Raw genomic sequence first — 25,669 nt, 5'->3', positions numbered from 1 at the left:
ATTCTAGGCTCTTACAATCCCCACCCCCGTGTTTTGTAGTGGTAGCATTAAAAAACTTTTGCAAAGTCCTCTCCACAATTTTTTCAGTTTCTGACCTGCTACTGGCACTCCATCTATGAGCGGGTCCAAAGGTTACATTTCTCCCAACAAATTGCTGTTTAAGTATTTTACACACTCCTACTAGTTCCAGTGGGCCATACCTCCAGATTCTTTCCCTGTGTTGACCCATTTATATTTTTATTGCCATGTTTTTCTAGACTTAACTGCTTCTTATTGGCATCCAACTCCCAAGTTGGTGTAACTTTTAAACTTTGAGACAGCGGTTTACTGATCTGTAAGCCATTTGCATACATTGCAAATAGCAAATGCCGCTGCTTTGATCAATGCAGCATCCTACCAGTGAGCTTCTACCATGTCAACACAGATCCATTCGCAATCACCTTTTTCTCTCTCTGATTTATTGCATTTTTAATCTACTTCAAAAGCTTCCCTCTTTTTCCATGGCTTCCGATCTGATGTACTAATTTCTTATGTGATACAATATTAAAAGAAATTTGTCTATATCCCAGCCATCAGATTTTGCTGTTTACAAGAACCCTCAAAGAACTCTGGAAAATCTCCTTGTATAAAATCTCCCTCTCCACTGGCTCTATCTTGCCATATCATGACTGGAATTTGTTTTCCCATGATGAGGGTACCCCCACATTGGTTGCAGAACCAGTGGAAGGCACATGTCGCTTCTGTGGATAAGGTCCAATCTGATTTAATTACCATCATGCACTTAACTGACCAGCCTTGAGCTTTCAAAAGGATTTTAGATCTGAATGTTGGAAATCACACCGCCACCCCCACCCATCAACCCCATCCAATCCCCTTCCCAAAAGCATCCAGCCTCTCCATTGTTAGAAATGCCACTGGGAGCAGAGGCTACTACCAGTAATGATTGCATGTATCACCCATATATCACCCCTGGACCCCAGAGCACAGGGGAGTGACGTAATATGAGGGTAACCGGTGAGGATCAATGGAAAGGAGGAAGGGAAATTGTAGGAAAGGGCAGGTGGGTAGCTTTCAGCAGATCCCTCTTTCCAATGTCAGGTCCCAATAGCCCACAGGCAAACCCAACAGAGTTTGTTGAACTGTCTTCAAGAGGCAGGGGAGAGCAATGAAAGTTGCATTAAATCCATGAGATACCACTGAATTCTAGTGGATTCAGAGATAATTGGTGTCAAATGGCTCACCAATGAGACTAATTGACATCCTGTTGTTGGCAGGCAAAATTCCTGCATCGAGCCCTTCCCATCCAAAACTTAATTGGGACAGTTTTCCTAATGCCGGGAATCCACCGGGAGTACATCTGCCTGATTCTCCTAATGTGTCCCCTCACTTCTTGCCCACTCAAGCGGGTTCAATTTAATTCCACCCCATTTCTAAGTGCATCAATATTGATGGATCCAAATAATTCCAAATCTTCACTGAAAACAGATGTTGGTTTGTTTGCATATTGATTCCTAGGTTACCCCTTTGTTATAAAGATAGTTACAGGGGTTGAAAATCCCTTATCCGAAATGCTTGGGGCCAAGTGTGCATCGGATTTTGGAATTTTTTGGATTTCAGAATATACTGCACAGTTGCAGCGTGCACTGGGAACTGCACATGTGTGGAATGTTTGGGAACTCCGTATGTATACTGCACGTTGGGAACTGTGCATGTGCGGACATTGGAAACTGCGCATGTAAGGCACAGACGAAAAGAAGTGCAGATTTCGGAATTTTCCAGTTTTCGGAATTTTGGAGAAAGGATGCTCAACCTGTAGTTCAAATCCTCAGACCCTTTTCCTGGGTTCGAATGATTGCCTTAAGAAAATGGAAAAACATGATTCTCCGAGTCACTTATTTAAGTGCCCTGGTATGAAGCATATTCAAACTTGAAGCTATATTTTCCTTGAATTTCTGCAGACTTATGAATGAATTAATTCATTGCCTGAAATTTATTCTTGTTTTTATATTTCCTCTACTTCTTCCTGTAATTTCAACTTCAGTCTGAGGAGGCTGCCGTTAGCATATTTTTTGAATGCAGACAAGAATTCGACGAGTAAATTTGCTACCTCTGTCTCTTGACACCATTCCTCTGCATGAGCAGCAGTACAAGGGATCAACTAACAGATTTAATAAATATTACGCGCTTGCATGTTACATATGCAAATTATTTACAAAAGTAATAGATTACAGTAGCAGTAATGTTGCTTTTATTCTGACATGTATTGGAAAAAAATATATATTTATAATATAATAAATACTTGCATGATGATTTAAGTTACATCATCTTCCATCAGTAGGTTCATCTTACATGTGAACCTAATGTTAACAGTTTTAGTTATTTATTATTCCATTTACTAAATGTGCATATGAAGTCAAAATAATATCTTATTTACTTGGTGAAGACTGCACTGCTGAAAAATGTAATACCTTAAAATGTCAGTCAGCCATCACAACTTAGAATTTTCTTAAATATCAGATTTATTTAAAATTAGAATTTCTGGTCAATCAACTTAATTTGCTTTAAATACCATTTAATCTTTTATTAAGTGCAACCAACTATTGTGATGCAATTACAAAACACATCGGAAAACAAAATTATTTCACATGAACAGTAACAATTTTTAAAATTCATGTCAAGTGTCAGATCTAGAATTATTTTCCTTATGCACACATAACCTACCATTTTACTAAAATCACTCCCTTTAACTTTTCTATCACTCATAGCATTGGTTTGATTCATGGCATTATGTTCAATATTACCATAATACCAAGAACCTGAAAAAGACAAATGTTCCAACAATTCATTAGACAGTTGATTTTTTTCATGTACCATAGCAAAAGAGGTGGAAAGGAATAATTTATAACATCCTTACACAATTACAGAATTCAGATGGCATTGTTATAAACCAGAGTTTGCAATGGTAGTTAACGATATTAGAAATTCAGACTGTATTTTAATTTGCCTGTGTTGTAAATCTATTTATGTCTACTGCTATATTTATAATATATGTATATATTATGTATTTCTGACAATATCGGGGATATTTGTTCATTTAAATCAAGCACTCTTACAAAATCACACCAACATTTTTCATTAGCATACTTAATCAAGGAAACAAATACATGCAACAAAATCAGAACATTCATTTGAATTTTTAAATATTTGATTCCAGCAAAACATACTACACAACCAATTGTGTTTGCTTGCTTACCAGCTAAACAATAAAGTGACCAATTTTGATCAATTAAGAGTTTAAAAATGAAATTCTAAAAAAATAACATTAATGTCAATAACACCATTCTGGCATTTTTGAAAAGTCAGCTGACTTGTCTGATGATTTATTTGCCATTTAAATTACAAGCGCTTATCTGTTATCACGTATAGGTAACACTCCTCTGCACCATTAACAAATGACATATATAATTCCATTTCGTGAAACCTCCAGTTGTGCTGAAATCCTTACATGCAATCATTTAATCAAATTGTCCAATAATCTGAAAAAATGCCCAGAAATTCAGAAACATTATAAGCAAATAGTTGTCACTGCAGTGAATGTTTCTTGCAAATAATCTGCTTTATTAGAAAAAAATTATAACCCTAATTCACAGTGCCAACCAAAATATGGAACAAAAGCTTTCACAGTGTTTGACTAAAGACCTGGTCTTGTAACTAAATAAAACAAAGAATTAAACATTTATCCCATGTTTTGTGCTTTTTACACATTTTAATTATCATTCAAAAATATATTATTATATTTTGATTCATATAAATAATTCATTTTTTCCACCCATCTTCCTATCTTAGATAATCATAAATTCATTACAATGAAAAACAGCACATCCTCTCGGTGTCAACCTAATAATAGTGCACACATTGTTGTGGTTAATAGCAGGTCTGTACACCTCATTTATAATGTGCTCTACAACCAACAGATCAGTTATGCATTAAGTTTCCAATTCATCTAACCTCACAATTACATCTGCTTTACATGACACAAAGACAGCAGTTACTGATTTCAGTCCAGATATGAAAAAGATTAAAGGTGAAACTCATTAATGTATATTTCCTGTCATAATACTAAATAGAAAATGGAAGAGGACCCTGGGGCAAATAATCAATAACTCAGCTCCTGTATTCATCACACAAATTAACAATAAAGTGGCATTCTTTCATTCAATGAAAAATCAGAACAAAGTATAGGCAAAGTTCGAACCAACACAGAACAAAATCACACTAAATCGATATGGACTTCAAATTGATCCCACAAGTAGATGACTTGCCAGCAAGAAATAAAAAGTGACAAATGGAAGCTTCACCCTTGGGTAATCGCTTATTTTCTTCACAGAGAAATTATTTTTGTAGTCCACTTTAAAACCAAATCAAATTTGACCAAGCAGTGTTAGTAAATGTATAGCCCACAATGAACCTTCTTCACAAAATGTAACAAATTTCTATTTGGAAATTTTATATTTCGATCAAGTAATTCAGGACTTTCTCCACCGAGAATCAATGGAACAAAATTTCCAGAAGGATCCTAATGTTCTTTACAAGAACACAAATTGAAGGTTAATCCCAACATGAGTACAAGCAAGGATTTTTTGTTTAACCCATTTAGAGATCTTATTTTGCCTTGTGGATCTAAATGTGAGTGCATTAACATACCCACAATTACCAGGAACGCTTGATTATAAACATTCTGCTATACAACAGGGGTCATTTACACAATACGTCAAAAGATGTACAAAAATAGGTGACTTTTGGAATAGAAATTCAAATAGGTGAATACTTTTGAAATACTTCTTTTCCATGTAACATATTTGAAATTCTGTGGTTTCAAGTAAATTCAGTATCTTGGGGATGGAATTCCTGACTTTGTTAATTTTAGCATAAAAGCAGACATGAATAAAAAAAGTGGTAAAATCTAGGTGTTAATTGCCAAAAGAATATTATTCTATGTTTCGTGCTGCTGAGTTCCTACACATCTAGAAATACATACTGAAAATCTTTGAAAAGTGAGCATAAAAATCAAAAGTCACTCGTTAAAGTCATTAGAAACCCACACATATTTCCTCGGATGTAGAATTAAATTTAAAAAAGAAGCATTTTATTTTAGGGCAAGCCAAGTGTTTGTGAACTTGTAAAAAAAAAAAAGATTTTTTTACATCATTAATATAGTGACCAGAGTAAATTTCAACATAGCCCTTGCTGCATTCGTTTATATTATGTTGGTATATATAACAGACACTCTTAAATAATAGTGTATCAGACCATGCAACAGCAATTGTATACTTACAAACTTATAAAATTACCCCTACTATGAACTAGCTTTATTCTCGTACTCATTCGCTTCCATGTTATATTTAGCCCCTGATTTTATTCTGTACTCAGCCCACAATTATCCACTTCAGTCTCCAGTATATTGATCATACCATCTCACTCTGAATTACTTTACAGCATGTGTTGTTGTTGTTTCTGGTACTTCATTCTGTTCTAATAGAATTATTTCATATTCTGCTATCTTTCGCACACTATCTGCCATATTTTTATACAGTCTCACTCCTTTTGCTATTTTAGAATCACTGTATTGTATATGTGTAGCTAGCATAGCTTTTTCTTTGCTTTCAGTCTTGCATTTCTCTTTCCATGTGACTCTATAATCCCAATGTCATTGTATTCCAGATAACACAATGAATAACATTTTACCTCGGTTATTTCTGTTATTTGTATGATATTTGCGAACAACAGATAGATTCAGGTAATGCAAGATGACATCCAAGGAAGTCACAATTGAAACCGATTGATGGAAAAATACACTAAAACATTAAAATTCTCAATGTTTTGGCAAAGCTTAGTGAACCATTCCTTTTTTTAATATAAACTTAGAGTACCCAATTCTTTTCTTTTTCCAATTAAAGGGCAATTTACCATGGCCAATTCACCCACCCTACACATCTTTGGGTTAGAACATAGAACATAGAACAATACAGCGCAGTACAGGCCCTTCGGCCCACGATGTTGCACCGAAACAAAAGCCATCTAACCTACACTATGCCATTATCATCCATATGTTTATCCAATAAACTTTTAAATGCCCTCAATGTTGGCGAGTTCACTACTGTAGCAGGTAGGGCATTCCACGGCCTCACTACTCTTTGCGTAAAGAACCTACCTCTGACCTCTGTCCTATATCTATTACCCCTCAGTTTAAAGTTATGTCCCCTCGTGCCAGCCATTTCCATCTGCGGAAGAAGGCTCTCACTGTCCACCCTATCCAACCCCCTGATCATTTTGTATGCCTCTATTAAGTCTCCTCTTAACCTTCTCTCCAACGAAAACAGCCTCAAGTACATCAGCCTTTCCTCATAAGATTTTCCCTCCATACCAGGCAACATCCTGGTAAATTTCCTCTGCACCCGCTCCAAAGCCTCCACGTCCTTCCTATAATGCGGTGACCAGAACTGTACGCAATACTCCAAATGCGGCCGTACCAGAGTTCTGTACAGCTGCAACATGACCTCCCGACTCCGGAACTCAATCCCTCTACCAATAAAGGCCAACACTCCATAGGCCTTCTTCACAACCCTATCAACCTGGGTGGCAACTTTCAGGGATCTATGTACATGGACACCTAGATCCCTCTGCTCATCTACACTTTCAAGAACTTTACCATTAGCCAAATATTCTGCATTCCTGTTATTCCTTCCAAAGTGAATCACCTCACACTTCTCTACATTAAACTCCATTTGCCACCTCTCAGCCCAGCTCTGCAGCTTATCTATATCCCTCTGTAACCTGCTACATCCTTCCACACTATCGACAACACCACCGACTTTAGTATCATCTGCAAATTTACTCACCCACCCTTCTGCGCCTTCCTCTAGGTCATTGATAAAAATGACAAACAGCAACGGCCCCAGAACAGATCCTTGTGGTACTCCACTTGTGACTGTACTCCATTCTGAACATTTCCCATCAACCACCACCCTCTGTCTTCTTTCAGCTAGCCAATTTCTGATCCACATCTCTAAATCACCCTCAATCCCCAGCCTCCGTATTTTCTGCAATAGCCTACCGTGGGGAACCTTATCAAACGCTTTGCTGAAATCCATATACACCACATCAACTGCTCTACCCTCATCTACCTGTTCAGTCACCTTCTCAAAGAACTCAATAAGGTTTGTGAGGCATGACCTACCCTTCGCAAAGCCATGCTGACTATCCCTGATCATATTATTCCTATCTAGATGATTATAAATCTTGTCTCTTATAATCCCCTCCAAGACTTTACCCACTACAGACGTGAGGCTCACCGGTCTATAGTTGCCGGGGTTGTCTCTGCTCCCCTTTTTGAACAAAGGGACCACATTTGCTGTCCTTCTGTCCTCTGGCACTATTCCTGTAGCCAATCATGACATAAAAATCAAAGCCAAAGGTCCAGCAATCTCTTCCCTGGCCTCCCAGAGAATCCTAGGATAAATCCCACCAGGTCCCGGGGACTTATCTATTTTAAGCCTGTCCAGAATTGCCAACACCTCTTCCCTACGTACCTCAATGCCATCTATTCTATTAGCCTGGGGCTCAGCATTCTCCTCCACAACATTATCTTTTTCCTGAGTGAATACTGACGAAAAATATTCATTTAGTATCTCGCCTATCTCTTCAGACTCCACACACAATTTCCCATCCCTGTCCTTGACTGGTCCTACTCTTTCCCTAGTCATTCGCTTATTCCTGACATACCTATAGAAAGCTTTTGGGTTTTCCTTGATCCTTCCTGCCAAATACTTCTCATGTCCCCTCCTTGCTCATCTTAGCTCTCTCTTTAGATCCTTCCTCGCTACCTTGTAACTATCCATCGTCCCAACTGAAACTTCACACCTTGTGGGGTGGGACACACTCAGACACGGGGAGAATGTGCAAACTCCACACGGACACTGACCGGAGGCCGGGATCGAACCCAGGTCCTCAGTGCTGTGAGGCAGCAGTGCTAACCACTGTGACACCATGCCGCCCTCTGGTGAACCATTTCTATCCATTTTCATCAGGAATGTTAGGGCTTGCAACAGAAGCAGAACTTTGTAGGTAATTCGTAATTTTCACTCAAGTATTTATTGCAAAAACATTACATTTGCAGCTTAATTAGTAATTCTATGCCATTTCTAAGGATTAATTTAATTAGTAGTTTATTCATTTTGACAAAATAAAACTATTTTACCAACTTTTCAAGAAGTGTTCTGTCCCTTAGACTCAATGATTAAAGAACAAAGAACAATGCAGCACAGGATCAGGCCCTTAGGCCCCCCAAGCACAAATGGATTTTTTTAAAAAATCATCATTGGAGGAAGTTAGTTTTGGTAGTGCACAGAAAATAATATTTCTGCATCATTTTTGTGTTTCCAAAGAAATAATTAAGGAGATCGAGGCAAATCCTTTCAGCAAAGATTTTTAGCTAAAAAAAATGGACAAAATTATTCCGTGAAAATTATTCGCATGGCAACATCTTAAAAACCATGGGCGTCATTCTACGACCCCCCCGCCGGGTCGGAGAATTGCCGTTGGCCGCCGTGAATCCCGCCCCCGCCCCGCCGAAGTCTCCGGTACCGGAGATTGGGCGGGGGCGGGAATCGGGCCGCGCCGGTTGGCGGGACCCCCCGCTCAATTCTCCGGCCCGGATGGGCCGAAGTCCCGCCCAGAAATTGCCTGTCCCGCCGGCGTAAATCAAAGCTGGTATTTACCGGCGGGACCAGGCGGCGTGGGCGGGCTCCGGGGTCCTGGGGGGGGGGCTGTGCCGTGGGGGCACTCTTTCCCTTCCGCCTCCGCCACGGCCTCCACCATGGCGGAGGTGGAAGAGACTCTCCCCACTGCGCATGCGCGGGAAACTGTCGGCGGCCGCTGACGCTCCCGCGCATGCGCCGCATTTCAACGCCATTTCCGTCAGCTGGCGGGGCAACAAACGCCATTTCCGCCAGCTGGCGGGGCGGAAATCCCTCCGGCACCGGCCTAGCCCCTCAATGTTGGGGCTCGGCCCCCAAAGATGCGGGGCATTCCGCACCTTTGGGCCGGCGCGATGCCCGTCTGATTGGCGCCATTTTTGGCGCCAGCCGGCGGACATCGCGCCGTTGGGGGAGAATTTTGCCCCATGTTTTTTTTCTATGTATGGCTTTCGTGCAAGGTACATATGACATATTCAATTGAGTAATATGTTCAGACATATATTCATGAGCTAAAGGTGGCTGTCATGTTAATAGGTGTTAGCTAAACTATTGCAGTACTTGGGAAATATAGGCTATTAATTTAAATGCAGGTATTTTAAATTAAGGTTTGTTTTACCATTTTGATAGATTACAAACGAGACACATTAATCTCTTGGATTATTTTAACACAAAATTAGGCTAGTGAAAATGTTACAGATGCAAATTGTTCTTTGTAATTTATTTACAATAACAGGGAAAAGGTTAGCGGAAAAGATGTTCTTTAATTTTTTTGCTTTTCGGTTCAATATTCCGAAACACTTATTTGGTGTTGGAAACTGCATGTCTCAAGCCATACATTACATTGCAGGAATGTTTCTATCTTCTTTTGAGAAGGTAGTCATAATAGAAAAGAACAATAGTGTTACATATTTTGCGCACCAATAATGATCATCGAAAATTGTCTTTATAGTGTGCATCTGGAGAAAAGAGCCAATGACATGCATACGTAGTAATTCTACTGAAACATTGATTTTTGGACCTGGCAATGAATTGGGTCATATTTCATTTGGAGTGGCAATACGTGTATCCAACAGCATGGCTACATTTTGACACAAGCAAAATTAGAGCCAAATCTAATTAATGTGGTTTCACTTCTTTCATAACACTAAATAATTACCAAAGGCCCATAGGACTTCAAGCCAACAAATGAGCTGCTGCATCAAGTACTTAATATTCCTATTCCTTTTAGATTAAAAAATAGATCAGTGGAAAGTGTTAGCACAAGAATTAAAGAAATTAAGCGCATAGAATTAAATCTTTACAGTCTAAATTTGTCTTCACAATCACATAAAAAAGAATGTTGAGAATGGACAAGAAAGTATGACAAGTTAAAGGGTCGTTTTCCTTTATTTAAAAAAAACTTTGTAAGCATTGCATTACCTAGAATCTTAAAGCAATTAACCTTGCATACATCAATACCCTGGAAATACAAATAAAGTATACTACAGTTTAATTAATCTGTATGGACTGTTTATGGCTTTTAATTATATTTTCTCTCATTTCTAAACAAAATCATTAAAAAAACTTAGGAACGATGCACATTAAACCTTAAAGAATTGACCATAAACATATGCACAATCTGCAATTTATAAGTAAGCAGCAAGGCAAAACTTATGGTCATTTTTCTCTGGCTGTTGGCTGGTGGCGGGATTCTCTGGTCCAAGGGGTAGAGTGCACCCCTGCCCCTGGGTTTCCCGGCGGTGTGGAGTGGTTTCAAGGAAATTCCCATTGACAGCGGAGCAGAGAATCCCACAGCGAGCGAATGCCGTGCAGTCTCCCACCGCCGGAAAACATGTGGCTGGGAGGTCAGAGAATCCCGCCCATGTGATATTAACGTTAAGAAAATTCTAGCTGGCTCATTGGTGGAGGGGTGGGGGGGGGGAAAGAATGACAGAGTGGATCAGGTTGGAGGAGGGGTCCTGTAAGTGCTCAGGTTTGAGGGCACTGGTGATGGCCGCACTGCCATTGGCTCCAAGAAAGCAGACGGGGAGTCCGGTGGTAGATTTATAATCAGATGAGGAGATGCTTTAAATTGGATCAAATGTTGGCGTTGTCCCCACTGTGTGAGAACCATAGGTTTACACAGGGGGGGGAGGGGGGGAATGGATGGGATGTACAGGTGGTGGAGGGAGGAGGGGTTGGAGTGGGTCAGGGATATGTTCTTGGAGGGAAAATTCACTATGTTGGATGAACTGCGGGAGAGGTTTGAGTTGCCAAGGGGGAAGTGAGTTTAGGTACTGGCAGGTGTGGGAAATGTGTGAAAGGAGCTACCTACGTTCCCCCAACTACCAGAGTACACGCTATTGGAGAAAATGCTGCTCCCAGATTAGGTGGGGAGGGTAGGATCAGGGACATATACCTGTGGTTGGGATGGCAGGGCAAGGCGTTAATTGAAAGTGTTAAGTGGACGTGGGAGGAGGAGTTGGGAAGGATAGCATGGGGACTCTAGAGTGAGACAATGGGCCCAGTGAACTCAAGCTCCTGCTGTGCCAGAATTAGCTTGATTCAGTCTAAAGTGGTGCACAGGGTGCACATGATTCGGGCTTGGATGAGTGGCTTCTTTCCGGGGGTAACAAATGAATGTGAGAAGTATGGGCAGGGACCGGTAAATCATGTTCACATGTTTTGGGGATGCGACAGGTTGGACAGCTAATGGGAGGCAGCGTTTGGGATATTAGGGGCCCAGGTGAATCCGGACCCCATGGTGGTGATCTTTGGGGTTTCGCAAGTGCCGGAGCAGCTGGAGGGGAAGTGGGCCGATGTTGTGGCTGTCGCCTCTCTGATTTCCTGGCGATGAATTCTTTTGAATTGTAGGTCAGATATGCCACTGGGGGTTGCGGCTTGGCTGGGAGACCTGTACGAGTTTCTTGGGTTGGAGAAAATTAAATCTGCCTTAAGGGGGTCAGAAGAGGGCTTCAAGGTACGGTGGATGCTGTTCATGACAATATTTGAGGAGCTGTTTATCGTGAGGGGGCGGTGGGGTGGTGGAGGGAAGGGCTTAAAAGGGGTGAAATGTTCAAACGGTTGTTTCGTTGTCATTGTTTATGTTTGGAATAAAATATCTTTTCCAAAAAAAAAAGAAAATTCTAGCCGGTTAACACTATTTTAATAGAACTTCAAGAGTGGTATTTATTGGAGTTGACAGGGGTCTTGACTGCCAGTTTGATAGCCATTGAGAGCCCTGTGTTCCCTCCTTTTGGGAAAACTCAAAGCATTAAGAGCATTGTACTTGGCAGCAGTGTGCCTTCCCTGGGATCAATTACTCCATAAGTGTAAGTCCCAACTGCTGAGAGCTGCCGACCAATTAGAGGCTCTCAATGAGCCCCCATTCCTGAATCCAGGTCTCTCAATCAGGCACTGAGTGCCTGACAATGAGTGATTCTCCTGGAAGCCCGGAAGTAAACAAGCCAGTGTTTGCTTCTTGAGTTTCCTGCATGATGTCGTCCCCTGCCTGGCGCTGCATGAATACCAGCAGCAGGAACCAGGGGCGCGATTCTCCACTCCCACGCCGGTTGGGAGAATCGCCTGGGCCACCAAAATTTCCGGGGACGCCAGTCCGACGCCCTCCCGCGATTCTCCCAAGCGGCGGGAACGGCCCGGTCGAGTTTCGCGGGCCACAGGCCAGAGAATCGCCGGAGACACCGAAAATGGCGATTCTCCGGCACCCCCGCTATTCTCAGGCCCGGATGGGCCGAGTGGCCTGGCCAAAACGGCGGGTGCCCCCCAGCGCCGTCCACACCTGGTCGCTACAGTCGTGGGCGGTGCGTGAACGCTGAGGGGGCGGCCTGTGGGGGGGGGGGGCGAGGGGGTACCTTAAATGTGGGGTGGCCCGCGATCGGTGCCCACCGATCATCGGCCCGTCCTCTCTGAAGGAGGACCTCCTTCCTTCCGCCGCCCCGCAAGATCCATCCCTCATCTTCTTGCGGGGCGGATTTGGACAGGACGGCAACCACGCATGCGCGGGTGACGTCCGTTATGCGGCGCCAGCCACGTCATCTATGTGGCGCCACTTTTACGCGGGCGACAAGGCCTGGTGCGGATAGATGACGTGGCCCCTATACTGGCCCATTGTCAGGGCCTGAATCGGTCGGGACCGGGGCCGTTCCGCGCCGGCGTGAACCTCGATGGCGTTCACGACGGCGCGGCCACTTCGGCGTGGGGGTGGAGAATCCCGCCCAAGGCCTTTAAGAGGGCATTAGTTGTTTACTTAAAGGCCTCAATTGGCAGTGGGGTGGGTAGGCTATCACATCCCACTATGACTTAATTGGGGCAGTGGCAGGAAGGCTGTGGAGTTCCCACCTGCCACCCTCCTGCCTGAATAAATGTACCCCCGCCACCAAACCCGCAACAAGAGAGGGCACTAAATCCACCTCTCGTCTTTGCATACATGACTGAAAATAAACCAATCTGGCACAATGGAAAACTAGAATCCAAAAATATAGTTAGCATTTAAGATTTCTTTCACCAATATTATTTATTTAGTCTAATTAATTATTCATACTTATTATTCCATGAGTGTGCTTTCTGGCTTTTGAATTTCTTTTTGGAAAATGCCATTTTTACATATCATTTATTCATTCATGGGATGCGCAGCATTGCTGACAAGACCAACATTTATTGCCCACCCATAACCACCCTTGAGAAGGTGGTGGTGAGCTGACTTAATGAACTGCTGCAGTCCATGTACACCCACAATGCTGTTAGTAAACTAGTTCCAGTTTATGGTTTAACTTTAAATAAATGGAAATAGAGGCTTCTGATCCTTTGATGGAATAGCATACAAGAGAATATATGTTATACCGTCAAAATGTCTGTTGTATGACATAGAAATAAGGTGAGTTAAAGCAAAATGATTTATATTGGGAGATATCTGTGAACAAAGAAAGGTAATGGCAGTATAGCGGACAAATTTTGTCCAGATTTAATCTTCGTCAAATGGATATTTTTCACACTATAGCTACTAGTGTCATAATCAATAAGAGGAATACAGTGTTGTAGTCATCTTACCTTCGCTGCAGTCTATTCCTTGAAAGCCAGTGTGAGAACAATCACAAATTGGCTTCTCATGTACAACAGAGCAGGTTCCACCATTTAGGCATAGACTGTGATTTGTGCAAAGGTAGTTTTCATCCATCTTGATTCCATGACCATCAATGAGTGTGGTGGTCCCATTTCCAACCCTGAGGTCAGTTATTAATCCCTGGAATGGTTCTTGATGTCCTACTGAGGTTGATGTTAATGACAGCACCGATGAATGAAACTCTGGTGGAATTCCGCCAATATACAATTTGCTAAAGACTGTCATGTCTCGTCTCTTTGACTTCACTTCAACTGTTTTAATCTCTTCATCTACAATTAATGTTGTCTTTTTGAAATTCCTTTGAATAGCTATAGTGTGCCACATACTATCATTAACTTTAGTATCTGACTGTAGAACGGCTGCTTCAGCACAGAAAATCGAAAACCGAAGTTGAAGATATCCATCAACAATTAAGAGTTCCAAAAAATCACAGAACCCTTCATCATCAAAATAGACCAGGAGACTACTGGAAATGTTGGTCTTCATATTAAAACTCATTTCACTTTCACAGCATGCATTCCACTTTGGGAACCTTGCCCATTGCCCTGCAGCTCCAGTAAATTCTAAACTAACCCCAAGGTTAACAAGGCATCCAAAAAGCAAGCCAAACCAAAGCAAATGGCCTTTTTTCTTGATGACAACAGCCATCCTTGTAAATGTGATACGATGTTGGATAAGGTACAGATTGCAAACAATTTGTATAAAGTTCCTCAAGGTGTGAAGATTTGCTGTGCGTTGCAAAACGTATTCCTTTGTGAATCCAACAATTAAGACAAAGTTAGTGAAGCAGCTCTCTAGCAAGGTACTGATGGCAGTCTTTTATATTAAGGTTTAAATATGTTGAGTCAGCAAAACAAATTATATCAGTGGCCCATATCCACAGTGGATTTTGCTTCGTACTCAGACTACACAGTTAAGCTTTTTGTGGTTCCAGATAAGAAAGCAAATAGTATTTAATTTTTCTCTGAAAAAATAACTTATCCACGTGCAGATCCAACAGATGACTTTCTCTGGTCTTGCTCGAGTTCTTTCCTTCAGGAGTCCCATTAAAATACCAAAACTGCTCTTTATGACAGGTTTCCAGCGCAGATCCTCAGACTCATGCCATTGTGTAAAAACAGACACTCTGAGTCATCACTCTTGGCTTCCTGGGCTGCCTACTTCCTAGTGGTGCTGGAAACCATAAACCGTCAAGTAGCTCAGTAGCCACTTGACATGCAAAGCCGATCAGCAAGTCTTCCTTTCAGGGCCAAACTGTGATTCCAGCCTTTACAGCAGCTCCAACACAACTCGCAATCTGCAAGGAATGAAAGCAATAAATAATAGCATGACCCTTAACTCAGATTAATAACATCTTACAATAATGTGCGTGATAGGCTACCTGTAAAGGGGCTGCTACTGGGATAAATCATCTTCCATTGCCTGTGCAGTAATGAATGTGCTTGATACTTTAACTCTTATTTATTGTTACAGAATAATTAGCTCCGAGTCATAAAACAAGTCAGCCAAAAATGCAACATGAAAGTCACTCTTTCCAATCACTTGACCACATGTAATGTCAATCTTCTTTCATATTAGCGTTTTTCAAAAATGGTTTAACCTTTTCTTGTTCATTACAATAGTTGGTTCTTACACATCATGATAAAGGCCTGCTTAGTTACATTTTTCATATTTTATTGAGAGAGAGAATGCAGAACTCGAAAACGTAAATTAATAATAAATGGCATATTTTGCAGCTTACGTTATTGCATAAAACAAGGAAATGGTGGCTTACAGTTATTAACATCAACAAATTCAATTGTGCTCGTTTTTTTCCCTCTCTGCTCCACTGGAGAAATGGTTGCAACTGCCATCACTCCTATTTAACATTCATAAACCAATGGAAGGAAGGAGGATGTTGACAGCACATACCATTTTTACCAAAAGTACATCTGAGGATAGATGTTCAATGATGAACACTGCATTTGATAAACCTGCACTAGTAATTAGAACACCTTAATTATATTTGTGAAGCAACATATATCCGAAAACTAAGATTTCACGAAGACTGCCGACATTATACAACCTTGTTCATGAACATTGTTTGGACAGGAGAGCGCGAGTTGGAGAAACATAGCAACTTCGGCAAAGGGGGCAAATAAAGAAAATCGTGATTTCCTGCATTCATCGTCTGTTTACAGCCAGTCTTGGTTATTACTTAAATTGAGCATAACTATGGAGATAGGTGAAAGTAAACTTGGGATATTCAAGACAGTTAATTATTTAGCGTGTGGCGATCTGCCAATAAAGTTTCGATATTATCAAGACCAACATGAAATGTGTGGGCCATTCTAAAGCTGTGCAAAAAATATGGACAGCCATCTCTTTCCTGCGCCCCCATTTGCAAGCACAGATGTCATTGTTGACATACCGCTATTTAATATTGAAGTTGGGCAGGCGAATCTTGGATCGATCTATCGACGCTGCGTTGAACCTCTATATCTAATTGGCGCTTCAGAAAAAAATCCCAGCAAGTACCAGCAATTAATAACATTGTAGTGGACTATCTCCTCGCCAAGGGATGACAACGCGCGGCGCCTCCCAGCACACCCAGCTCAGGGCGATCCTCACAGGTGTTCCCATCCAATGGCACACAGAGTGAGATTCCGATTTTATACAATGCACAAGTTACATAATTACTTAGCAGCGAACACAGAATATTTTGCCTGCGTTCAAACACAAACTGGAAGGTAATGAGTAAACTCCACCAGAACGTGAGAAAACATTCAGTTCGACTGCAATGGGAATATAAATGTGGCACATTTATCATTTGGGTAGCGAGCGCGATCGGTGTAAATGTTCAGTTTTATGGAACTAGCATGTACGCTGCATTTAATGGGACTCGATGAGACACGATTATGTCAAAATATGTTCCAGGCAAATTAATATTATCGGGGCTTCTGGCTATCAAAATCGGAGTTGGGCCATAGGATAAAGACCATTCCATTCCTAAATGGAAAGAAATGTGGCTTATATTTGGTTGAAGCATTAATACTGGACACACATTCAAGCCACTGTTTAACATTCCAGCACCGGAAAAGGGGGCCTTTTACAGTCTTCTTTGCAACGGCGTCCAGGACGAACCGTTAATTGGCGAGGAAATCCTTACAAGATATCACAGCTTTTAGTCCCGTCCCCCCTTCCCGCCCCCAGCCCCCAACGAACTGTAAACGAGACGTTTCCCCACAATTTGTAGTTAATCCCAGTGTCTAGATCGCCATCCCATTGAAGAAAAACTCGCCTGGTGCGAATAATAAGGAAATCCGCCTTTCGAAGCATTTCAAAAATCCGCTCACGCTATCACGTTCATTCCAGGAGATTCTTCCCTGCCACCTCGGATCAAAGGGGAATTAAGTAGTAATTATACAAATGATATATTCTGAGCTGTGTCAGAGTTATAAACGGTTATCCTTGCTGATTAGATATGAACAGACGGGCAGTTACCCCCCTCCTCTCCCCCGTATCTCGCAAGTAATCGATATGTAAACCGTGCTCAGGAGCCGACGCCGGATGAACCCCGAATTGCCAAATTAAGGCCACAGAACGGGGACGCGCGATATCCTCCGGATCAAACAGGGTTAGAAAAGTGCCCTGTGCAGGTACAGAGTGAAAAATATATTTATTTATTTTAAAATTAAAACCCAATCCCCGAGTGCGCGTTGTCGAGCGCCACCTTTCATCATGGCAATGCTCACGCCGTGTTTTACCTCCAGCAGATGTGCACCGCTATTGCCCATCTCTCGTCACGGCCACAATCTGTGCAGCTTCGTCCTCACATCCTATTCAAATATGGAGTTTTACCTGCAGTGCATATTCCCCTGGACCTCGGAAATGACTCTCGGCTTTCAAATGCGAGCTCGGGTCACATTTAAATGTATTTTTTCGTCTCTCTCTCTCTCCCCGCTACTTGGTTCTCCCGTCTCTGTTTACATGAGCAGGACAGCAGACTCCCCTCTGGCTCCCAGCTCGGTTTGTCAGCAGGTTGCTTGAGCTGAGCGCGTCACACGGGCGTTTCTCTCGAAGCGAACCAGCACCGACGCTGCAGGAACAGCAGCAGAACAGCACCAGCGAATCTCTCTCTCTCTCTCTCTCCCTCTATCTTCTCGCCCTCACACACACCGCAACGTCAGAAATCTTCCTCATTAATTTATCACCACAGAAAGGAATAAGATGGAAGGAACCATATGCTCCGCCACTCCGCGATATCAACAAGAGAGTACAGTGGATTGCAAAATAAATAACTGCTCACCCACATCGAATAAAATTGTTTTGCATTTTGCCGGATGTTTAATGGCGACCAGGTGGAGGAGTGGGGCTTGCGAGAGGACACCCTTCAGGTGTGCTTCAACATGGTCTAGCGACGCGCTCACACTCCAGCAACCGAACTGGTCGCAAAAATCGCTCCCAAGTTTTGTTTCAGGTTTGGAGATAGATTCACACGGGCACAATCAAAATCCAATCCCCGACTAGCAGGATTTCAATTCTGGTTGATGACAGCTGGCAGTATTACGTTCTGACATCTGCATGATGACAAAAAAAAGTTTGATATTATTTAGGTCTGGCCTGCAGGTGGGGTAACACATTCAAGAAAGATTTAACAGCAAATGTAAATAGTTCCCTCTTTTGTTTTCCTGTACTCTACCCTTTTGCATTGCAGCCTATCAGCTGCAGCTCGGTTGGCAGTACATATATCACCACATCAGAAGGCTGGGGATTTGAGTCCCACTCCAAGACTTGAACACGAAAACGTACGTTGATGCTGAGGGAGTAATTGCACTGTTGGAGGTGTTGCCTTTCAGATACATGGCGGCACTCTCAGGTGGACATGAAATATCCCATGGTGCAAATTTTTGTAAGAGTGGGGGAGTTATATCTTGTGCCCTGGCCTATATTTGACCGTCAATTAACATCACAAAAACAGATTACCTGACCCTGGTCATTATCAGATTGCTGTTTGTCGGAGTTTATTACGGGCAAATTCGCTGCCATGTTTCCGACGTTGCAACAGTGACCATTGTTCAAAGAAAGTACCGGAATGGCTATAAAGCACTTTTGAAATATCCCATTGACAAGAAAGGCACTATATAAATGCAATTCTCCCTTCTTTCTTGTGAGACAACATGAGATGTGGCTGGGAATTTTCTTGAAGCTGTCCCGACCCCTGCTGCTTCGCTAGAAGTGCCGTTGATATTCCGCAATGGCAAATTAAGCCATAGGTTAAGCACTATGCACTTTCTCTAAATGTCCTGGCAAAGTAATCTGTATATGTGGCAGCAAGCATAATGGCATATCAGTGACTTTAGCAGTGGGACCTCCTCCCCCGACCCTTCTGTAATAATACATAATAGAGCAATATTGGTACGACCCCAGGCATAAAATTCTAAATTTCAATTCTTTATAATTTATAGTACTCGACCATTTGGAGAAAATTGTTTTGATTTATGGACACATTTTGCTACTATATTCATTTTCAGGCACATTTTAAGTTCTAGATTTTATCAGTTTGAAGGTAACATTAATAATTGAAGCTATCTAAAATGCCTCAGAATAAACACATGGTTGGTGAAGGCTTGGTGAAATCAGGCCACATTTGTTTCATTGCTCAAGAATAAAATGGTGGCAAACATGTCCAATTCCAGGCGTCTATGACCAGAATCCAGAGGCATCTGAAATATGGCCAATGCCACATTGACTTTGCTGATATCCAGCGAGTCTCAAGCAGCCCAAAAGGTATCAGGTATTTTGCACATGCAAAGGTCTATTTGAGGACCCTCCTCTGAAAATGGTCAAAAACTGAGTAGAATATGCTCAAACCTTAATGCAAAGCCAAAAAGACCAGAAGCATGCTTCACGACTGAAACTCACTATAATGTGTCACCACTGATTTGAGCTCACATTTGTTTTCCCAGTTGCACCATCACACCAAACCAGGCCATAGTCAAGGATATACTGCTGGCATTTCCATTGACCTAAACTACTCCAGTTAGCTGCCTCAAATGATTCAACGTGCATCCACAATCCATCGAAATTATTCTGATAAGGTCCAATGTCCCATTTCAAATCTGCCTCTGAATGCTGGTGCCACTGTAAGTGCGTCAACTATTCTGGGCCCAAACCAGTTTAAATTAATTTCTTCCAAATTCTCACTTGCAGCAGAATAATAGATACCTCAGTACCCTACACAGTGCACACAATATACAGTAAACCTAACACACAATGACAAAAAGTAAGTGTTTTAATGGGTTTTAATGAACAATTATAAATATCAAGACTAGGTATACTATTATAAGAACATAAAACATAATAAATAGGAGTATCGAACCATACTTACTTTGAATTTATGAATTTAATTATTCACCTGCACCATTATTTTGCAATGCAAGCCAGGAAACTGGCAAAAATTGCGGTAAACTTTAAAGTCACCATCGACGAGACCATGGGCCGGCTTTGGTATCCTTTTTTTCAGTTTTGATGAGGCTAATAACAGAAGAACAATGTCCCAGGCAATAATGGTGTGCCATGAATAATAGTACAACTCACGTATTCATTAATTTTCTCATACTTGTAGAATGCAACAAAAATCCTAAACTATAGTTGTACCATTCCAATGTTGCAAGTCTCCAGCAAAGTCTGGGGCCTTAATTAAGTGCCTCAATGTGGTATTTGTAAATGTCCAATGAAGTATTTCTTAATAAGCTAGCTCAGTTCAAACGTGGCAAGTTATCAACGCTCCAGCAAAAATGGAGTTGAGCGCATTATTGTTTTCTTATTGTCACAATTATTTAGTTCATAATTCATATGTTTTAGAATAGAAATGTAACTTTAAGAATTAAAGTGTTAAATATAAGACAAATGGAAACACTTGGTTAAGAAACTGGTATGCATCTAATGTGTATGCAAAGCAAATAAGCTTGAGATAATCGTATTTCAAAAGTGACTTGTATTTATCTTATAAGGTCAGAAATAGAAGTGTAAAACTACAACAATGAATTGCTTGTTCCGGGCTTATAATGTGGACTACCCTCGGTTCAATGAAATATTTAAAACATTTATATGGGTTCCAGATAAAAATAAACTAACATCAGTTGGTCAACAATGGAGTCACTTGATAGGGACAGAAGGCCTGGAGAAAGGTATAAAACTCCATTAGCGATTTACATTATTCCTGTGGGTCACAGAATCAAAGAATTGTGTTGAATGTAAATAACAATAGTTTACATTTCTGTTTGAGATAATCCGAAAGCATGCCATGTTTTCATGGAGGGGCAGCATGGTGGTGCAGTGGTTAGTCCTACAGCCTCATGGCGCCGAGGTTCGAGGTTCGATCTTAGCTCTGGGTCACTGCCCGTGTGGAGTTTGCACATTCTCCCCTTGTTTGCATGGGTTTCACCCCCACAACCCAACGGTGTGCAGGGTAGGTGGATTGGCCATGCTAAAAATGAATTGGGTTCTCTAATTTTTTTTAAAAAAAATGTTCTCATGAACGTTGTCAAGAAAAAAAAGGTAGTTTTATGGGATTTATATTTGTATTCGTAAACATTAGAAATAAGTTATTGTTTTAAGTGTGTTTAATTTAATGTTTCTTTGCCTGGAAGGGGAAAGCCGATAGTTAAATGCATGCTGCATAAAGGTGTTTGTATGTGCAGGGGTTGGTTAAGTTCCAACTGTGTTTCTATTACGCTTAGAGAGGGCTATGGTGTGAAGATTAAATAAAAGGCATGTGGGCATTGCTTAGCAACTGGGGCCTTGTAAGGTTGGAAAACTTTTAAGTCTTTAGTTTTAGCTTTATTTGTAGGCAGTTGGAGACAGATTGCCAGGGAGTGTGCATCTCTCAATTCTGCCACAAAAAAGACTGGACAGAACAGGAGCTTCAAACAGGCAAGTTACAGTCCAGATAAGCATGGAATTGGGACAGAAAGAATATTAAAGATACTTGAACTTAAGGGAACAGAGACCAAGATATAGTTCAAAAGAGTTCAATAAAAAGTAAACAAAGTGTTCCAAGTTAAAGATACAATTGCAGTAACCAGATATAAGTGGGACAATAGCCTTCAATGGTAAAAAAAAAAAAAGCCTGGTGCCATTTTAACACAATCTGGGAATCAAGAGTTCAAGCAATTGTCAGCAGTTTGCATAGCAATCAAGACAAAGAAATGCTAAAGGAGTCAGTGTGAAATCCTGGACTGGACTCACTGTTCAAAGTAGAATGAAAACATTGGTTAAAACTGTCATTTAAAAAACTTGGTCTGTGTATTAGAATGCAAACCACTAAGTGAAAGCACGAGAGACGATTTTAAAGTGTATTTTTAGAAGTGCAGTTTGGAAAGTCTCATGTGACAATCATCTGGAGGGATTCTGAGACATCCACAAACATTTACTTGGAGTTCCGAGTAGAGAGTGTATTTGCCCACAATCATCTTGTATGCTTAAAAGGATCTTTATGCTAATGAGACCACTGTAGGTTAGGATGTACTTTGTAATCCATGTTAGTCTTAAAACCTGTGTGTAATTGTTAAGATAAGCAGGGAATGAAGGCGCATTATTTCATAATCCAATTTTTTCATGCTTAATAAATGTTTATTCCTTGTTGTTAAAACTAATTAGCAGTCCTGTGACTCTGTTCCTTCATATTTTATATAAAAAAATATGGGGTGGGATTCTCCATCCCGCCGCACCTGTTTTCTGGTGCAGCGCGCCCCCACCGGCAGCAGGGTCCTCCATCCCGCCAGCCCCAGCCAATGGGGTTTCCCATTGTGGGCACCCCCACACAATTGGGAAATCAGCAGGCATGAGTGAGCTGCCGGTGAAGCGGAGCATCCTGCCGACGAAGAATCCAGCCCAAGGTCTTTTGAGCCATGGTTCCAATCTGGGATCTTCCCGTCCAGTTCTAACATCAACTGAGATCATAACAAGATAGACTGTGAGGGTTAGCAAGTTCTTTTGTTTCATTTATCTTTTTTTTTCTCACAGAATGCAATTGTAGTCTTGGTCTAGCTAAAGCTGCATCACTTAGTTGAGAGAGGCAAAAGGTGATGAATAAAAGTCAGACATGCACTTTAAGTAGAAAAAATACTAACTTTATGGGTCACCACACAGAATGTGGATGGGGGAGGATAAGGTATTTATGGAGGGGGTTAAGGTCAAGAGGGAAGAGAAGTTGGCGCTGGAGGAGGGAGTGTGGTGTGAGGTGCTGCATGCAGAGGGTAACTGTCTTAATCTTGTGCACGAGGCTGTGGTTGGTGCAGTTGAAGGTGGTGCACAGGGCGCATTTGATGAAGTCAAGGATGAGCCAGCTATTTGAGAGGGGCAGATGATACTTGCGAACGGCGTGGGAGAGGCCCGGCTAATCATTTTTTAAAAATAAATTTAGAGTACCCAATTCATTTTTTCCAAGGAGCAATTTTGCGTGGCCAATCCACCTACCCTGCACATCTTTGGGTTGTGGGGGCAAAACCCATGCATACACGGGGAGATTGTGCAAACTCCGCATGGACTGTGACCCAGAACTGGGATCGAACCCGGTACCTCGGCGCCGTGAGGCAGCAATGCTAACCACTGTGCCACCGCGCTGCCCTTAGGCCGGCTAATCATGTGCACATGTTCTGTTACTACCCGAAGATGGAGAAATCTTGGGGTTGTTTTTCAGCACTATGTCGGCAATTCTGCATGTGGATTTGTAGCCGGGTCCCTTGGAGGCCATTTTCAGTGTATTAGACCTGCAAGAGCTGCAGACGGGAGCCGGGGCAAATGTTTTAGCTTTTGCCTCGTTGATCGCTCGCAAGAGGTTCCGTTGGGGTGGAGGTCAGCTTCTCTACCCTGGACCTTGGCGTGGCTAGAGGATCTAATGGTGCTCTTACATCTTGAGAAGATGAAATTTGCCTTAAGGGGACAAATGAGGGATTCCACAAGAGATGGGGTTTGTATATTTTGCATTTCTGTGACCTAGATACTATCAACTGTTGGGGGGGATGGTTGGTGCAAGGTTTATTGTATTTGGGGGTGTAATGGTTTTGTTTAGTTTTGTTTTGTAAAATGTTAAAATGCTAAAAATTTGAATAAAAATACTTTTTTTAAAAACCTTCAAAATTCTTGGAACATACAAGTAAAATGTTGAACTGAGCTTCTGGCACAAGTCTGTATAAACTATAGTGTTAAGTTCGTGGTGCTTGTTTTGTTTTGTATACAATGAAGTTTGTTTTTGTTAAAAGTGTAAAATCTTGTGGCGTAGTCCCGACAATGACTGGGTGTTTAGATTTCTCTTTAAACATTATTAACAGTCTATCTGACAGGTTCATAACACTTTAACATTAAAATTATGCCAGACATGTTGGGCAGAATTTATATTCAGTGAAGGCAGCGGGTTTAGAGACCAGCAATTTTGCACTTTTGGCTGGTCTGTCACCATGCTTCTGCCTCCAATCTATTGTGAGGAAGGCTGCTTCTGGGAGGTGACAGCTACACAATGGCAGTGGCTGGTGGTCTATTTGACAATCCATCTCCATTTGCAGTAAGATCTGGATAATTTTCAGGCTTCGGTGAAAAGTGGCAAATAACATGAGTGCCACACAAGTTACAGGCAATGAAAATCTCCAACAAGAGAGAATCTAACCATCTCCCTTAATATTAAATGACATTACCATCACTGAAACCCCCACTGTCAACATCCTGGGAGTTACAATTGATAAGAAGCTGCACTGACCAGCCAAATAAATACTGTGGGTACAAGAGCCAGTCAGAGATTGGGAATTCTGTGGCGTGTAGCTCACCTCCTGACCTCCCAAAACTTGTCCACCATCTAAAATGCACAAGTCGGGTGGCACGGTGGCACAGTGGTTAGCACTGTTGCTTCACAGCACCAGGGCCCCATGTTCGATTCCGGGTTGGGTCACTGTCTGTGCGGAGTCTGCACGTTCTCTCTGTGTCTGTGTAGGATTCCTCGCACATGTTCCAAAAGACGTGCTGTTAGATAATTTGGACATTCTGGAGTGCAGCACAGTGGCGCAGTGGATAGCACTGCTGCCTCATGGCGCCGAGGTCCCAGGTTCGATCCCGGCTCTGGGTCACTGTCTGTGTGGAGTTTGCACATTCTCCCCGTGTTTGCGTGGGTTTTGCCCCCACAACCCAAAGATGTGCAGGGTAGGTGGATTGGCCACTCTAAATTGCCCCTTAATTAGAAAAAGTGAATTGGGTACTCTAAATTTAAAAAAAAAATATTTGGACATTCTGAATTCTCCCTCTGTGTAGCCAAACAGGCGCCGGAATGTGGCGACTCGGGGCTTTTCACAGTAATTTCATTGCAGTGTTAATGTAAGTTTACTTGTGACAATAAAGATTATTATTATAAGTCAGGAGTGTGATGGAATACTCTGCACTTGCATGGATGAGTGCAGCTTGAACAACACAGAAGAAGCTCGACAACACCCTAACCCTTTAGGTTAAGCAATCAAGCAGCCCACTTGATTGGCATGCTATCCATCAAACTTTCTTTCCCTCCATCACTGACAAACAGTGGCAGCAGTGTGTACCAGCTACAAAATGAACTGCAGCAACTTACCAAAGTGTCTTTGACAACACATTGCAACCTGCGACCTCTGCCAACTAGCGGGTCAAGGCAACAGTTGCATGCCACAACTCCAGGTTTGCCTCCAATCCACACACTATCCTGACTTGGAATTTATATTACCGTTCCCTCACTGTTGCTGGGTCAATGTCCTTGGACTCTCTCTGTCAGAATTGTGGCTGTCCTTGTATGACA

At 41.9% G+C, this 25,669-nt stretch overlaps 1 protein-coding gene across 31 annotated transcripts in view; it reads right to left on the bottom strand.

The window, feature by feature from the left end:
• The window catches only part of nrxn1a (neurexin 1a), a 2,579,010-nt gene that overhangs the window by 2,312,354 nt on the left and 240,987 nt on the right, over positions 1–25,669 (bottom strand). For 25 of the 31 annotated variants that reach the window (XM_072507883.1, XM_072507882.1, XM_072507972.1 and 22 more), the window contains 2 exons: positions 18,164–18,434; positions 13,803–15,172 (listed from right to left, as the gene is read on the bottom strand). In XM_072507883.1, the coding sequence (XP_072363984.1) occupies positions 13,803–14,523 (721 nt within the window). In that variant the 5' untranslated portion in view covers positions 14,524–15,172; positions 18,164–18,434. Of the gene's footprint in view, positions 1–13,802; positions 15,173–17,621; positions 18,066–18,163; positions 18,435–20,245; positions 20,392–25,669 lie in introns of those variants that run through there. The other 6 variants (XM_072507944.1, XM_072507952.1, XM_072507900.1 and 3 more) reach the window with 5 other exon arrangements.

Source organism: Scyliorhinus torazame, chromosome 1 (genome assembly GCF_047496885.1).
Source record: "Scyliorhinus torazame isolate Kashiwa2021f chromosome 1, sScyTor2.1, whole genome shotgun sequence".
Lineage (NCBI taxonomy): Eukaryota > Metazoa > Chordata > Chondrichthyes > Carcharhiniformes > Scyliorhinidae > Scyliorhinus > Scyliorhinus torazame.
The sequence above is the reverse complement of the archived record's forward strand: the minus strand, read 5'-3'. Positions and strand labels throughout refer to the sequence as shown.